The 17,227-nt window shown below is 46.5% G+C and overlaps 1 protein-coding gene across 3 annotated transcripts in view; it reads left to right on the plus strand.

Moving 5' to 3' along the window:
* Nucleotides 1–14,497, plus strand: part of sipa1l1 (signal-induced proliferation-associated 1 like 1) — a 36,334-nt gene extending 21,837 nt beyond the window's left edge. The window contains exons 9-24 of one of the 3 annotated variants that reach the window (XM_086100438.1): nt 386–965; nt 3,272–3,370; nt 3,612–3,787; nt 4,066–4,350; nt 4,877–5,026; nt 5,180–5,307; nt 7,262–7,359; nt 7,671–7,756; nt 7,922–8,152; nt 8,236–8,409; nt 8,813–8,981; nt 9,199–9,433; nt 9,581–9,751; nt 10,152–10,263; nt 10,553–10,631; nt 10,710–14,497. In XM_086100438.1, coding sequence (XP_085956564.1) covers nt 386–965; nt 3,272–3,370; nt 3,612–3,787; nt 4,066–4,350; nt 4,877–5,026; nt 5,180–5,307; nt 7,262–7,359; nt 7,671–7,756; nt 7,922–8,152; nt 8,236–8,409; nt 8,813–8,981; nt 9,199–9,433; nt 9,581–9,751; nt 10,152–10,263; nt 10,553–10,631; nt 10,710–10,853 — 2,917 coding nt within the window. In that variant the 3' untranslated portion in view covers nt 10,854–14,497. Of the gene's footprint in view, nt 1–385; nt 966–3,271; nt 3,371–3,611; nt 3,788–4,065; nt 4,351–4,876; nt 5,027–5,179; nt 5,308–7,261; nt 7,360–7,670; nt 8,153–8,235; nt 8,410–8,812; nt 8,982–9,198; nt 9,434–9,580; nt 9,752–10,151; nt 10,264–10,552; nt 10,632–10,709 lie in introns of all 3 variants that reach the window. The other 2 variants (XM_086100436.1, XM_086100437.1) reach the window with 2 other exon arrangements.
* The last annotated feature ends 2,730 nt before the right edge of the window (nt 14,498–17,227 follow it).

Genomic DNA, 17,227 nt, shown 5'->3' on the forward strand with positions numbered 1-17,227 from the left:
TGTCGTTTTTAGCACCCCGGTGCTATTTCCTGCCGCGTCTTTCTTTCGCTGGAGATATTCTCTGACCATGCCTTGTAGATTTGTTAAGCGCGGCGTCTCCGTTCATTCTTCTCTCTTTCCTCTCCACGGCCGCTCAACCGAGTTCCTGACATACCAGACAGGAAAAACATCCTGGGAAGGCGATTTGAAGGGTCTCTTAGTAAGCGTCCAGAGGGCCGATGGAAAGCGGTTAGAACGGGCGAATACGCGGCCAAAATTTCGTCAAATGGATAAAACAGTTTTCTTTTTTCCTTCACCTTTGTACCTAAATAGGTTCGGGGTCGGAAAAGGCTCAAGTTTTGTGTGCAGCATTGGTTATTCTGTTCTCTTTGTCCTCCCTATCTAGTGTGGCCGTCACCCGCTCGAAAGACATGCCTTCCTTTGGACCCCCTATCCCAGAGGGCGTGACCTTCCCCAAGTCCTCCGTGTTCCGGGACTTCCTCCTGGCCAAGGTCATCAATGCGGAGAACGCCGCCCACAAGTCTCACAAGTTCCGCGCCATGGCCACGCGAACACGCCAGGAGTACCTGCGCGACCTGGCCGAGCGGCACACCACCAGCACGCCCATCGACCCGTCCGGCAAGTTCCCCTTCATCTCACTGGCCCACAAAAAGAAGGAGAAGAGCCGGCCGTACGCCGGAGCCGAAATGCGCAGCCTCGGGGCGATTACCTGGCTGGTCCATGCGGAAGATCCAGGGACGGGAGGAGAGATCGATGCCCTCCTCGCCATCTCCAACGATTTCCTCATCTTGTTGGATCATGATGCCAAAGCCGTGGTTTTCAACTGTGCCGCCAAAGATGTGATTGGCTGGACGCTGAGCAGTCCGGCATCTTTAAAGGTTTTCTATGAGCGAGGAGAAAGTGTGTCGCTGAGGAGTGTCAGCAATAACACGGAGGATTTCAAAGAGGTGCTCAAACGTCTGGAGGTGAGAACTTACACGATGGGAAATAGCTGCAAACCGCTCTTTGTCATTCTGGAGCATAAGTCACATTTTGTGGAAGTTTTATTTTGCAAAAACCGAGACCTGTTTGTAACTATGGAAAACTTTTCCTTTTTAGATTAAAATGGCTTACCTTGGCAAAAAATCCCGCGTCGCATAGTGGCCAAAGGCAGAAACCTGGTGGTTATTGTGCTTTTTGGTGCTGTAAATCCATTTTGTGGCATAAGGGAGCCGCTAAGCACTTCCGTACCCTAAATGAAGTACCATTTGTATTATTATTATTATTACTATTTCTTAATTTTTCTACTTTTTTTTTCCTATTTTTTGCAGTTCCACTATTAGATGTACTGAAGTTCCCTTATTTCCCCATTTCCACTTTCAGAGGCACTGCCAATCCACTGATTGGTTACTTGACGGAATAGTCACAAAATATACTTTCTCAAACAAAGCGAATCTTCTTTCATATCAACCGCGTTCCAAGAAGAAAGTAAACGGAATGCTGCGTATCCGCCAGTCGCTGAAGTCCAGTGCTCTGCTATTTTTGTCGCTGGAGCCGTTATCGCCGCACGGCGCGCACACGCCCCGTGGTGGAAGCGCAAGCCAGGTCAAGGTTGACTGCTCTCAACAGTACCGCTACACTGAACTGAACTCGTTTCCTCGATGCAAGCCTGGTTGAAAGAAGTGGTCGTAAAATGTGCAACGTGATTCATGACTGTTCACGCAGCTGTTGCACAAAGTCATTACTTGCGAGACAAAAAACCCCCCCAAATAGTCGTTTGTCTGTACTCGGGATGAGCCAAGCAAGCAAATCCCTCATTCAGAAATTTGTCAACTGTGTGCTGTCAGTTTTGATCGAAAGCTTGTGATGATGCAATCGAGTGCACAATTTGGCTTTTTTTTTTTTTTTTTGCGGTGCGGGGGGGGGGGGGCAACCATGCCGGGTGTTTGTCTCCCTGTTGCACTCTGGCCGTTTTGTGTCTCACTGGTCTTTCGGGATAGTTTTCAAAACACCTCTGGACAACATGCTCCTAATGACTCATACACCTACACATACAGAGACTCCATTCGAGCTCTTCAAAAGCTGTTGCCTTGGAAACTGGTTGGTGGGGGGGGGGTTGTACAAATCCCAGTGCTTTAGAACATTAATTTCCCTATCGTCTTACTACCCACACACACGAGCACATGTACAGCGCTATTTGATTTAGCGCGAACAAGTGTATCGCTTTTATGTCACATTTTATGTAGTTGGTGCTCATCGTGAATCATTTAGGCTTGGAAAGTGGCCAAAGGAAAGTGGCCTTGGGGCCACCCGCTCCACTGGAGCCTTGTGATGCTTTTTCTTCATTGCTTTGTCAGAATTACATTGGAGAATATGAACCAGGTTGTAGAAATGGTGGAATAATTGTAATACAGTTTGGACGCGATTGTCCTAGTAACGCGTTAGCATTTTGTCGGTATATGCTAGCTTTCTGCAGCAAAGAGAGGATGGCTTTCAAAAACGCACGCTGAACATTAACCTTGAACTATCACCGAGCATAATCAATAATGCATCAAGGCCAAACTGGGAAATGTGTAATGAGCCGACGTGTAACTATTGACGTGCCGAACTGAAAGAGGGCGAGGAATAAAATGGATACTGATGGATGGATTTTATGGCGTGCAAGCGCCGTCCAGAGAAGGTGCGACCAAAAGAAAGCGCACGCGTGGGTGAGCCAGACAATGGATGGCAAATAACACCCCAAGTCCTGGCACCGAGGTGTGTGATGAGATGAAGTGACGAGTGATGCGCTTCAATCACTGAACGTGTTAAATAAGATTGCACGCCGACTGTACGTGACAGAGGAAGTAACGGTAAAGGGTAATCTTGACATCAGCAGAAGTTAAAGGGCTGACTTTCTTGAAAATGTTTGCCACGTTCTAAGTTGCAATGCTGGAAAGCAAATCCACGAAAGCCAATGCCAAGCCTTTGTGGAAAAAATAAAGCTTCATTGTTGCTTATTCCAGCACTAGCTTTTCGATTTTTACCAAGCTAATCACAACGCTGCTGTAAACTGAAGATTTTTAGGTTAGAGGGGCGGATTTGACGAAGCGTAGCTACTTTACAGCTTATCGTCATGTTGCCTGAATGCCAGAGGTTGCAAAAAAACGCTTTTATGGAGACGACGTGAAAGAGGTAAACATGCCAGTTTGACGGCTACCGGCATCCCCCCCACATCAGCCTACTTTTTTCACTTTTGACTACTTTGCACCATTCGTTTTGTCCTAAACGTCTCTCCATCTCTTGCCCTCAGTTCCTGACAAAAGGCTGCGAGACGTCTGAAATGACACTCCGTCGAAATGGCCTCGGACAGCTCGGCTTCCACGTCAACTACGAAGGCATCGTTGCTGAGGTATCGTCAATTGTCCGTCCATCCGCTTTGTGCGTCACGCTCCCGAGTGATGCCCTCTTGTGTCCCAGCTGACTATTTATTATCCGACTGCATACCTGCCACGGTTTTTCCCCTCCCTTTCAGAACAACCCTGAATTTGCTTCTATAACTTACGCACGAGTAATATCGGACACTTCCACCGCTTTCTTTCCAAGTGAAAATCAAAGATGGATGATCGTGACGCCGTTCCTCTCTGCCCAAGGTGGAGCCGTACGGCTACGCGTGGCAGGCAGGCCTGCGCCAGGGAAGTCGGCTGGTGGAAATCTGCAAAGTCGCCGTCGCCACCCTGACTCACGAGCAAATGATCGACTTGCTGCGGACCTCGGTGACCGTGCGCGTTTCCATCATCCCGCCGCACGATGATGCCACACCACGCAGGTGGGTTCCAAGGGGGCGGCTCATCTCAAGGTCATTAGTTGGCGATCGGTTGACTGGGTGGACTCTCTGTAGACTGCATATCTGGTGAGAAGGTGCCTCAAACCAGGAGTGAAATGGTCTCGTTATGAAAAGAGGCTGTCGAGGAAGCTAACTTGGATCCCAACATTAGCACTTTGTTTTTGTTTTTGTTTTGTTTACATTGTGTCTTCGTCGCACTGCTTGAGATCTCAGCATTGGCCCAAAAAGCCAACTCTTGTACTTATTTCCTCCCCCTCCAGGGGCTGCTCGGAACTCTATCGCATGCCTATGGCCGACTACAAGAGCAGCAGCAGTGACAGTGGCTCCTTTGAATACAAGTTCCCCTTCCGCAGCAACAACAAGTGGCAGCGCACATCCAGTAGCCCCCAGCAGTCGCTGACTGCCTCGCCGCAGCCCCATACGCCCAACAGGGCCATCAGCCTGGGGAGTTCAGTGGGCAAGACTTTGTCGGCCGAGAGGCTCGAGAGGGGTGCGGTCATCCCACGCAGTGTCAGCAGTGACGGGCGCCCGCTGGACACCAAGAGGTAGGATGTAACTTGTAAGTTTCAATGCTGATGAGCGGCCGTAGAGCGGAAAAGGAAAAAGGAGAACGAGTGTTTGTGTGTCAATTAGCGCTGTCAAACGATTAAAATATTTAATCGCAATCAAATTTATAATTTCATAGTTAACTCAGAATTAGCTGTAATTAATCACCGATTTTTATTTATTCAAAATTTCCTTTGATTTCTTCTTCTCCTATTTTTCCCATTTTAATGCTCTCATCAACATGGAATCGTGGATCAGTTTTCTTTGTGCAAAATTCAAATATTTACTGAAACAACAATTTCGATTTTCAATTTGACATTTACATTTTTCACTTGGAGCAGCTTTTCAAACTTGGAGCACATTTTATTATTTTAGAGCAACGTAACATCCGCTGTGACGTGGTGCCGCATTAATCTCGTGTTAAAAAAATTATTCCAGGTAAAATTGTTTTAAATTAATGCCGATAATAACGCGTTAAACTGATAGCACTCGTGTCGATGTGTGTTCGTGTCTTAAATTTGCCAGGATATCTCCAGGCGGCGAGAGCTACAGCCTGGTCTCCTCTCTGGCTCTGGGTCGCTCTCCTCACAATCGCAGCTCTCCCAGTAACCTGTCGTGTTCCAGCGACGCCTCCGGCGGCTCGGCTCACTGGAGACAGAAGTCCATGCCTGAGCAGTAAGGACGATAGACAACGTGGCTCTCTTTCGACGGCCTCGTTTGATGATCTTTTTGTCCACGCGCGTTCTTTTTTAGCTCACTTACTGGATTCATGGGAAGAAAAACATTGATGGATGATTTTTTTATTTTATTCTTTTGCTGATATATCAGGTTCGCAGGGAGTCGCCACTCCCCGATGTCGAACGAGAGGCAGGTTGTCGGAGAGGGCGGGTCAAGTGGAAAGTCCACCCCCAACTGGTCCCGAATGGAGGAAGGAGCGGCTGAACGAGCGTCGACAGGTGACTTCCCTTTAAGAACTGGATCATGCCCCTTCTGTGAAGGGCGGCCCGTACATCGCCCCTTGGTGTGGTTTTTCACCAGCTCCCTCCCACATTCCAAAAAAACGTGCGCGTTAGCTTAAGTGGAGACTCCAAATTGTCTGTCGATGTAAAAGCGAGTGTGAGTGTTTCCCTTTCTGCGCTGTCTTTCACAATTTCTCTCATGTGAATTGTATTTGTTATGATTAGCGTGTCCGTGCAATTGCAGCCAGTCTTTCTGTTTGTGTATGGGAGTGCCTGTCTGTTTGCAAATGTGCGCGGGGAATGGGAAGAAATTTGAGCATTGGGCTGATCAATTGCATGGAGTGCAGTGAAGCTTTTTTTTTTTTTTTTAAATCTCCTTCTTGAACTTTGGCAATAATGGCTATTCTGAAGTGTACGCTTCCTATTTATATTCCTACTTTATCGTCACTGCTATCAAGCAGTACTTTTGTTTTCCCACTTATGCTCACTCGAGGAAAAAATCTGAAATCGCTGTAAATGGAGACAAAAGTGGCAGGATAATGAGACAAGCAGGCAAGGGAAAGGGCGGGGAAAGGGCAAAACTTGCTCACCTGTATCTTTTGTAAGATTTACTCGTGGAGAAAATAAGGATGGGAAATTCCTCCGCTTACTCTCCCCACAGTTGGCAAACTGGGACCTCGTGTGTCGAGACTCTTTCTCATTTGCCTCCCATTCATCTTTTTTCCCGCTGCCTTCGTACATCTGCTTTCATTTACTTGTAGACACTTTCCCACAGCGTAGAGTTTGCAAACGCTCTTTATTTCTGTCCACCATGGTCAGTGGCAGCCACCGAATCTACCGTCTCGTTTGCCACCGCTTTCTGCTTCTCCGCTGGACCTTAAATTCAGCGGATTGTTCGCCAGCCTACTTTTGTGTTCCCGACCCGGGTCTGACCCCCGCAATCACATAGAAAAAGCCATCATCTTTCATTTCGTGGTTTCTTTTAAGCCCTTGTGTCTTTTTTTGGTCGGGGCGGAACGGTTCAGGCTGGAAAAGTTCATCCCAGGTCAACCGAGAGTCTGGCTCCAACTCGGGCTGTGGTTTAGCATTGTGCACAATCTGAAGTCCTTCAACAGTATGTTAATGTCTTGTCACTGAGAGTAAAAAAAAAATGAGGATGTGGCGTGACTATGTCCAAAAATTGCGCTAGTTGCATGGAGAATGAAATATTATGCTAAAAGTCAAGGTAAGGTCGTTTAAACTCTGAGTCCACCTCATTGGACATATTTTAGTGAGGGGCCAGATAAAGATGGAGGTCGGAGTTTAGAGTGATTGCTTGACACGCCATGGCATCAGTAGAACAGTCGATCATGGTAATGGCACCACCCTTCCTCCTCAGTGAGCAAGCCAGCGGGCACACGTGCGGCAGCCATTTCTAATGAGTACACAAGACCCCGTGTGGACAAAACTGTGCGCGGAGTAACGCCGAGAGAGATAAAAGGAGGTCTTTCCGCGTTTGTAAAATCACCCCTGGTAGATGTTGCGATAACTCCCTCGGCGCTTTCTGTCGTGTTACCGTGATCCCGATCTGCCTCCACTGGAGGTCGTATTGCGTAAGACGTCGACAATTACACAACAGCCCCCATGTTACACAGTAGTTTTGTTTCGTCAGCCGTGCGCACGCACGCGCACACTCATTCACACAGCACAGCTTGCTCAGAACAGGCCCAGCAGGCGCTGTCGAGGGACACATTTTCTTGTGATGTATGTTGCCACGGATGACAAGCGATTTGTGTTTTTCTTGATGGAAGCAGCAGAATGCTCATGAGCCTCGTTGTGTGTCGGTATGAAAAGTACCCACCGCCCCATCGAAATAAAGAAACGGCATAAAAAGTCATCTGGTTGTACCTGAGGGGTTTTTGGAGTGTCCTTTACACTAACCCTGACTGCTTGCTTTTTTTTTTTTTGGCAGAGGCTCCAGTCTCCAAATCTGCTCAAAGCTACTCCGGAGGGCCCCGCATTCAAAGACAGGAGCAGGTCATCCACCTGTCCCCGAAGAAGAGCAGCCAGGTGTGTTTTTACACGACTTAGTTTCGACCATCAGGAATTAACATCTGTACAGATGTTTTGACATTTTAGCCAGTGTTTGTATATTTTTTGGAAGGGACCTGATCTGCGGATCCCATGTGTCTTTTGGGAGCACATTAAATCATCCCAGTTGAATAATGTTGTATAAATCCAGCTGGAGCCACTGAGCCATGGTCGGCGTGGTGTTTTTTCAGCGATGCTAACGTCGTTGAATTTAGCAGTGATTGTCATTCTATACATATATCCCCGCCGCCCCGCTTCTAAAGTCGCGTCCTTGTGCTTTGTTCTAATAGTCGGACGGTCCTTACTCTGGCCACTCCAGCAGCAATACTCTTTCAAGCACAGCTTCCAGCGGGGGCCACAGCGACAGCGATAAATGGTACGAAATGGGCGCCGGCGGGGGCTCCGGCGGCGAGCAAGGCGAGCCGGAGCCCAACGGCCTCGGGGGAGGTGGCTACCTCCAGGGAGCCTCGGCCGACAGCGGCATCGACACCAGCTCGTACGGGGCCTCGCACCACAACCACCCGCACTCTCATCACGGCAGCACCACCTCCCTGCTCGCTCCCAGCGGAGGTCGAGAGAGCAGGGATCGGTCGCCGTGGCATAGCCCCACTGAGGGCGGACGCAGAATGCTGGAGAGGTCGCCCGCAGCCGCCGAGTCGCCCGTTCCTCCGGTAGAAAGGAGCCTCGATAGCACCGGTCGGACGCCTCCGACGCATCTCCTCGTTCGAGACAGCAGCACCTTCAGTCTGAGCGATGGCGGCTCTCACTCAAGGTTGGCCCGTGTGAAAACGCGGCTAGAGGTTCACTCTTTGGCCATCGCTTATGTTTGCTTGCAAAAACTCATCCGCCTTTCAGACACGGGTCACCCCGGGAAGAGTCCTCCTCAACCACTTCGCCATCATCCCAGTCTTCGGTGTCTCCTGGGCCAAAGAGCTTTTACCCTCGCCAGGGAGCTCAGTCCAAGTACCTGATAGGCTGGAGGAAGCCCGGTTCCACCATCAACTCGGTTGACTTTGGAGACACACGCAAGTAAGTAAGAAGTTACGATAGCCGTATCGCTATTTTTTCCTACTTCCCTCCAAAATCGGTGAATAACTAATATTCGATATTAGTGATGTCACCATATGCTGTCTTTCAAACATTTGAAATGCTTAGGCATAATTGTCGTATTAATTTCACTTTAAGAGGATTTTGACCTTCAGTAATTGTTGAAAACATTGCACGGGGCCAGTAGAACGTTCAGGGTTATAGACTTAGCAGCCCCCCATCTTGGCCACCCACTGAATCTTCCGTTTGTGCGTCTTGATTCCCCCCTTGTGGCCGCAGAGAATTATGACATGTAAAAAGAGCACTCACGTGATAACCGAGGGGTCCTGCCGTCTCTCCGTCGTTTGTCTTCTGGTTTTAGCGAATAAGTTTTGGATGATTTCAGGAAATCCCCAGGAGAGAGTGGGATGGAGGCGATTCCGACTCCTGCTGCCAGGCCTTCTTTGAGGGACATGCACTCTCCACAGCCCCATGCTAAGTCTACGATTGAAGATGATGTGAAGAGGCACCCTGCCAAGGACAGCCCTCTCCCACCACGTAGACATAAGGAAAAGGTACCTTTGCAGAAAATCGGCCAACCCCACACAGGATGACTGGGGCTGAGATTTGAACCGAGAACCTCAAAATTCTCTTTATTATGATTATTTTTTAAAAGATACGTTTGGGCACACTAGATTGGTGGCTTCATCTTTTCGCATGGAATGCACATTATCAGTAAAAAGCGTGCCCAAACGTTTGACTGATAGCGTATATGATGACTTTCTTCTCCAGCACGCGCAGAAATCCCCACCGAGCCAGCCCCCCAGCCGCCGTCGCTCACTCCATCGCACTCTTTCCGACGAGAGCATCTACCGCGGCCAGCGCCTTCCTTCTCTGACGGATTCGGTGATGGAAGCCGCACTCGGCGCCGACGTCCTCTTCAGTTGCTCCACTCTGCCGCGCTCACCCACCACCCGCGGCGTGCCACTTCGACGGCCCTCCTATAAGCTGGGAGTCAAGCTGCACGGTAACCGACTGGCAGGAAATTGTTACGGCGTAGCTGGGAAACGTTCAGCACAAAATTCGACCCGTAGTCATGGCAATCTGTCGCGTTTTCTACTGATAGACAAGTGTTGCGTCAGGCACCATTTTGTAAACCCCTTTCCGTTCACAGGAGACCTCTCGGCATCCGACACGTCTTTGGTGGATTTGGTGGAGCGTCATCGTGGGCCTCTGCCTCAGGAGCTCATGCCCCTCCCATCCTCCGAAAGGGACAGCCCACTTGACTGGACACACCTTGTGGATGTGGCCAATACGTTTGACAGTGAAAGAAACACACACTACGGTATCGCTATTTTTATGCGCTTTTCGGTGCGCCGTGCAATGAGTGTACGCTGACTCTTTGTATTGTACGGTTGCGTGAAGAAAACTTCAACGAACTAGGGGAAAATGTTGGTCTCGCAACAGATGCCTTTTCAACACAAAACCAAGTGGGAAACGGTACTTATTGGAAAAGGTCAGACTCTTCCCAAAAAATGTCAAGCAGCACCGAGTGCATTTGGTTGACGACTCCAAAAGAGCCTCGGAAATGATTTACTGTCGTCTGAAATGTCAGCCGTTGTTTACTGCGACCTGTTTTTTTTCTTCCCCAAAAGGAAGCTGATTAATCGGATCATTTGTGATCTGGCTCTATTCATATCAGTTTTAAAATGAAAACAACAATCATCTCTTGTGTGTCCTTCCAGTCCAGAGAAGTTACGTGTTTGGGGATTCCAACCACCGAAGTAGTGGCGCCTCCAGTCCTCAGCAGAGCCACATCGAGCTGCAGCCTGCTCCCATGTCCCGGCCCGCATCCAGGTAACACTTGACCTTTTCGTCCTTGAATATATTATTGCAGGCATAATTACCATAAAATATGACACACACACATAAAAAAAAAAATAAAAAACATTAGATGAAGACCGATGTGCTGTGAATGGAGCCCAAGTAAACGTTACCAGCCGTATAAATACCACACAAGCGGCTCTCAATTTCGTAACGTAAAAGGTTTGAAGTTCGGAATTGCTTGTCGTGCCGGCCTCGATGTACCAATTTGGTGATTATGATTGTGGTAGTGAAATGAACTAAGGGTGTTTTATCAACACAGTGAGGGCCACATAGGACTGGAGAGAAAAGTGACCAAGTTGGAGGCCATGGTGAAGATGCTCCAAGAGGACCTGAAGAAGGTGGGCAACAACACACTTGACAGATTTACCCCCTCGTCTCCTTTCTCTTTTCTGCACACTTGAATATCACCCTCACAGGAGCGTGACGAGAAGGTGCGGCTTCAGGCTCAGATCAAGAGGCTGTGGGAGGACAACCAGAGGCTTCAGGAAGAGTCTCAGACCTCCGCGACGAAGCTCAAGAAGTTCACCGAGTGGGTCTTCAACACCATTGACATGAACTGACACTCCTCGAGGCACATGAATGGCAGTCCCGGTATTAAAATCCCACTCTGGTCAATGATTGGCTGGGCACGACAGTCGCTCATCTTGTTGCCCTCCCTTTTCGTCCACACACAGTATCAAGAAAAGGAATTTACGCCCCCCTCTGTAGACTGGAGGAACCACGGCTCCCGCCAGCTATTTTACGCTTGAACATAAGCCATTTCCTGACCCGCTGTGATCCCACAGTGGATGGAGACTTTCATCCTTCCTTTTTTGTCAGCTTGAATTTATGGAAGGATTTTTCTTTTTTTGGGGGGGGGGGGTGCCAAATCCAACCCAGCAGAGGTTAGCTGAGGTATTTAAATGGCTTCAGTGGATTTTGTACATAGAGAATGCAAAACAAAATCTTGCAGGCTCGACCACTTGCTGTTCACTGGAACACACTCATAATGAGCTGCTTACCCACCAAACTGTGGGGAAAGCTTTTCATATCCCCTCAACGGAGAGCAATTATGTTTGAGGCTGGATTTGGATTTTTTTTCCCCCCTGCGCAGCACCGATTGTTTTGAATGCTCCCCAGGGCTTATTGTTTTTCAACCACTGATGCAGCACTAAAAGGGAATTTTTTTTATTTTTTATTTTTATTTTTTATGTCAATCTTATTTCCTCCGGGAAGTTAACAACAACCAATCCGTCCTCGAACCTCCCCTCCGACAATAGGAATATAATTAAAAGCCATCGGCAGCGGTGCCACGCCATAACTTCAAGACTTCTATCTGGAGTGCTTCGTGTCTTAAAAGCAATAGGAAGAAGATTGGAGAGAAATCCCTTGAAAGATTATAAAACAGTACTGCCACACATGAGCCTCTATCTCCTTTTCACTTTCAAGCAGTGAACTTCCTCCTGTGATAAAGACGTGAGAATGCTCTGGAAGAATCTGGAATAGTGGTAACCTGTTGTTTTTTTTGTGGGGGGTGGAAAGGATGACTATGAAGGGTTTATTTATTTCCTTGTATCATAATTCCAGTTAATAAGTTGCTCTATTCGTACAGTCCAACTGACATCAGTGTTTAGTTCGTCAAGAAAAAAAAACTCCGACATAGATATAATTTAATGGCTTTATTTCATAATCCTGGCTAAAGCCTGACTATCTGCATTTTAATTCTGTGTTTCGCTGTTTCGTGGCCTGCTGTCGTGTTGTTTTCAGCGCCCTCTAGTGATTACCAGTGCAACTACTCATGGTTAGTCGACGTGCCGCCACTTTGTACAATTTGTATTTTTCTTCTCAGAACAATCGCCGGGAGGGCCGCGTAAAAACAAAACAAAAAACGGTGGCGCGTCAGACGCCGGCTTTGACTGACAATCAAAAGTGGACGTTCGGATGAAGTGCGCTGACCTTTCGGTGCGCTGTATAGGTTCACTTGCATACTTTCCCTCAGGTGTGTGAACGTGAGGATGCTCAGAAAAAGTTCCAAGGGTATTCAACAAGAGAATTATCTGCGTTTGGATACAGCAACAAAAACAACTGTGGAGTGTGTGCGTGTGTATGCATCATAGTGTGAATGTACGACAGTCTATCCAACTGTGCCTCCAGTCACTTAGGGTCATTTAAGGTCACTCCCAGGACGAACAGGGACGTACGTGCCTTTGAAACAGCATCTGGGCAACACATGAAAGCAAAACACCCCTCTTCATCTTAACTGTTCAACACACCAGGTGATGCCAACACACACACTCTTTAAAAAAATCATATTGATTGTCACAAAGATAATTTAGTCATTCCAAAAAGTAGCAGTATACAATGTGTAGAATAAGATGTTTAAACACGTTGCTTTTGAAACTGATCTGAAAGAAATATGTCGCCTTTTTACTATTTGTACAAAATCTGACTGAATTCTCGATTTTCTTTTCTCTTGCAACACCAACCATTTAGCAAAACAAATATTTCCCTCCACTCGAACACGTACAATGAACACCAAATTATCTTAGCAAGCAATGGACACACACAAACACTGTGGCAGTTGAGTGTGCACTAAAGTCTTTGGACATTGAATTTAGTCAAGGAAGCATCATTCCAACACAATGAGGATTTTTGGCCATTTTATATTCATAGAAACAAATAAAGTGACCGTACATTGTGAAAATGTCACTTTTCCACAACTAAAATTCTCGTGAGAGCCTCAGCCATTAAGAGTGGGAACGAGTGCGCGTGCCTTTTAACATTTAGTTCCATGCAGCGTGTCCTTAATCCAGCTATAGTAAACATAATTTATTTTCTTGCAACACAATGACTAATTTATTCCACTAATGGTAGGACTGCAACACAAAACACAGTTGCTGCTTGATTAGTAACATACGGTTTGACATCGCCACCTTTAGAATCTCGCCTACTGAATTTAGAATTGATGCATTTCCAACCTGACTGCGCAGCGCTCCTGGGCATGAATGTAGAAACTAACAGGCCTAAACTAACGTGATGTTTACATAACGTACAGGTGCATGTAGCTAAATTAAAATGGAGTAGAAAATAATATAGCAGATCAATTCAAATAGTCATTATATAGATTTGTGTTTTGTTAGCTGATAAAGATAATCAAAATTCCGAAAAGAAAAACAAAACATGTTCCTGGGTGGTAAATCTAAGAAATTTTCATGTTTAAATTGAACTACTGAAACGTTTTTTTGTCACAATATTCAAATTCCTTGAAATGCACCTGTAGGTTTAGCTCAATTCCATTTTGTAGAGATGAGCAAATTGTAAATAATGGTTCTGTTTTAAGAATCTCGAAATGGATTCTAAATGTTAATTGCTTGCCAGCCTAAATGTATTTAAGATGACGGCACGCTATGAAGAATTCTTTCAATCATCCAAAACTGTGAATCAAAAAGGAAATCCCGCAGCCCAAAATTGCCCAGCCACTCCGGTGAAGAATTGGCCCTGTCCAAATGCTAAATAGCTAATAATCCATATTTTATTTTACGTACATGCAAAGTGCTCTCTAGTTTTTGTACTTTGAATGATGAAAGGCTGAGTGATGAAAGTGCATTGTGCAACTGTTTCTTTTTTTTTTTTTTGCATCCATTCAATCCAGTGCATCCAGTCTGTTTATTTAGTCCAATTGTCTTCTCTTTTTTATTATTATTTTGCTTGTCAATGTGAATTGCTCGGACGTCCCACTTTTGTAAAGAACCTTTGCACATATTTTTGTCAAATAGATGGAGTTTACATATTTTGAAAAAGAGTGCGGGAAGGATCCATCCATTCTGTGCAATCTTTGTTCTTGAGATGTGCTTTGCTGCTCTTCGAGTTTTGTTGTTATTGCGGTGTCTGACCAACAGGGGGAGGTGCTCGACTTTTCTCCAAAAAGAAGTCCAAAAAAAGAAAAGAAAAGAAAAGAAAAGCAAATGCCAACCGTTTCTTTCCTGAAGCCATCCAGACTGATTGGACGAACGGGCTTGAAATGAATTCTATACTCGTTCCAACTTGATTAATGTTTGCAGTAGAAGAGTTTCGATGAGTCATGGTGTAAATTATCATGCGGGACCGTAGAATTTGACAGAATGCAAAACGCGGTTTAAATCCTGTGTCCATTGTATATGTAAAAATTCAAAAGTATGGAAAACAGACATTTGCAGTGATCTCGGTATTAAAGTTTCTGAAGTAAGTCATTGCTTTTTGTGGGTTTGTCACTCAAAGTCTAGATTCTGGTCTCAGAATATCCAGCGGGATGATAACGGCGAGATTGTGTCCCGATCTCCACCCTCATGAACATCTGCAGAATTCTCACTTCCAGGAACTGTTTAATTGCATACACAGTGATTGCTGCAAAGCGTTTGACTTCATTTTGTTTGCGTATGCCGTGTCCTTCAAGCGTCATCACAGTTCATGATGAGTTTAAAATGGAACGTTTTACAATAACCCATTTTCATCTCCGAATGACAGTTTAACATGTGAGAAGCCTACAACGGTGGCACATTTTCCACTTCCCAATGCAACACCTCCATCTTGGTGAGTATGGCCTATTTTTGCACAATCAGTATCGGGCAGTCACGAATGTTAAAAAAGTTACTTCAAAAGTTGCCTGTCTGTCACGTTGGGACTCTTAAACAGATTCCAGCACCCATTGTTCTCTCGGGGTGAAGTATTTATTTGCACGACAGTTTCACCTGTTTGCTCTCAAATAGTTTGTGGATGAGGGCCAAAAACCACTCGTGCGTGGTTTTGTGCACATCAATAGGCTGAAATAGATGGAACATTTTCAGTGTGTGGATATCAACAAAAAAAAAAAAAGACTTGAAATGGCCTTAAAGCAATTAGCGAGCGTTTGATTAAAAGAAAATGTCGATGTTTCCAAGCAGCATTGCACTAATGGGAAATCTTTAAGCGCCGTCAAGTCGAGTAAGAACGAATTGTTTTTGGCCACGGGGCTCCACGTGCAGCTTTGGAGTGAGTCACTTGGTGAATTTGAAATAAAAGGGGCTCCAGCTCACCCTAATGAAAAATGGTGGATGGATGGTATCTTGCAGCTACCTGCCAGCTGCCCGTGAATAATTAGTGCACTCAAGAAATGGCAGAGTACATGCTGGTGTTTATGTTTATCACCTCGCCGGTATGCTGTCAGTCATCGTGTACTTGTTTAAGTGTGTCCACCCGCAGAGACGTTTGGGGGTCATTTGAGGCAACTGCTTCTGTTGAAGAAGAGGAAGGGGAAGAAGAGGAGAGGTGTAACAGCGGAGGCGGCGGTGGATTAGTCATCTTTGGTACAGGTGGAAAACGCGGGGGCTGAATCACTTGAAGGATTTTTTTTCAGCAGAAGCTGAAGACGGGGGAGCCGGAGGATTACATACATTTCAAGGTATCCCTTCAACTTGTTTAACTCGGGTGAAATTGACCTTACTGGTTTTGGATGAAGTATGTAAATAGTTCAAATATTCGTCCTGCCATGGGAGAATAATATATGGCCGAACGTTGATTGAACGGACTAATTGGGTGAAAGGCGTCATCTGTTAAAGCCATCCATTACATCATAGTACTTTTTTTTTGGAGCCTAAAACACCTAAAAGTACAAAATTGTTTTGTTATTGTGCAAACGGGTGTTTTCAGTGGACTGGAGACAGTTTTGGGAATTGAGGGTTCCTTGTTTCCGTTCAAATTGAGGGTCCGCTGTGCCAAATGGATGGGATGGGGGATTCGCATCTGCCACCTTGGGCCGCTCCACTTCACTTCATACGTGCCGACTAGCTGAGGAGTCTGTGAGTGTGTTTGTGTGTCAACAAGATGAAAAGTGGGGCAACGCTCACCCAACCACTTTCCAACGCGCACCCAAATCTTCCGGGAGCTCGGCTTCCCGTTTACTCTTGCTCAGTAATGCAGTGGGTCCAAAGTAGAGACTCTCGTTTCCATCCGTGTGTCGACAGCGCTGTGTGTTCGTGCGTTAGGCTAGAGTGGTCCATTAGTATCAAACGACTAAGTGTGCGTATTGATTTGTCACCTTATTGCTGTCTACTCTCCCCCACACACTTGTGCACTTTGAAAATGAGAAAAAAACAATCATGTGTGATCCCCCCTCATAATCTGGCACAGTGATGTGGAGAATTAGGGCAGCACGCTGTGTGGGTGCTGCATATCGGAAGACGTCTAAGGGTAGCCATGAGGGCCCGCTTTTCCTCTTTCGTTGGTGTAGTTGCATCACGCGCTTTGATGTCGATTGGAGCTCAGTCTAAATTCGCCACCGGCTCAGCGCTTCGGCCCTCAGCGCCCGGTTTTCCATCTGTTAGAACCTCATGCGGGTGGGAGGAAGTCAAAGGAAGTGAAGGGGTTGGAAGGGGTGCAGTTAACACTTGGAAAAAAAAAATTAAAAAATGCGTACTACAAGGGTAAAAGAGTAGCGATAGCGCTTAATCAATTAATCACTTTGTGGGTTGACAATCCCAAGTGTTCAAGAGCCATTATAAGACTTTTGAAAGACGGCAGTCCTGTATGACTGTTCGGAGCTCTTTCACATGAAACGGGACCCAAACGCAAACTTGAGGTCAATCATGACTGGTTAGTCGATCATAGCGATCCTCAATTTTCCTGAAATTATGGCTGTGAGCAGTCGAGGGAAAGTCGGTGTGACGGTTCTGCGGCGGCAGAGAAGGATAACGCATCACTCGTCTGTTCTATCTCTGTGTCACTCTCTGTCTCACTTCCTTCTTTCTCTCTCTCTCAAACTTTCTGACACACACCGTACACGTTTCCCTCAGATTCCCTTTGTTTCATTTCAACTCACTGTCTCTGTCTTTCTCTGTTTCTATCGCTCTTTCTCTGCTGGCTCATCTCTCTTGCTGGCTGCTCTTTCTTCCTGTCTCACTCCCCCCCCCCCCCCCCCATCCCTCTCTCTCATACACAAACT

Source organism: Hippocampus guttulatus, chromosome 20, assembly GCF_054856545.1.
Source record: "Hippocampus guttulatus isolate MCC_2025c chromosome 20, RoL_Hgut_1.0, whole genome shotgun sequence".
NCBI classification, from domain to species: Eukaryota; Metazoa; Chordata; class Actinopteri; order Syngnathiformes; family Syngnathidae; genus Hippocampus; species Hippocampus guttulatus.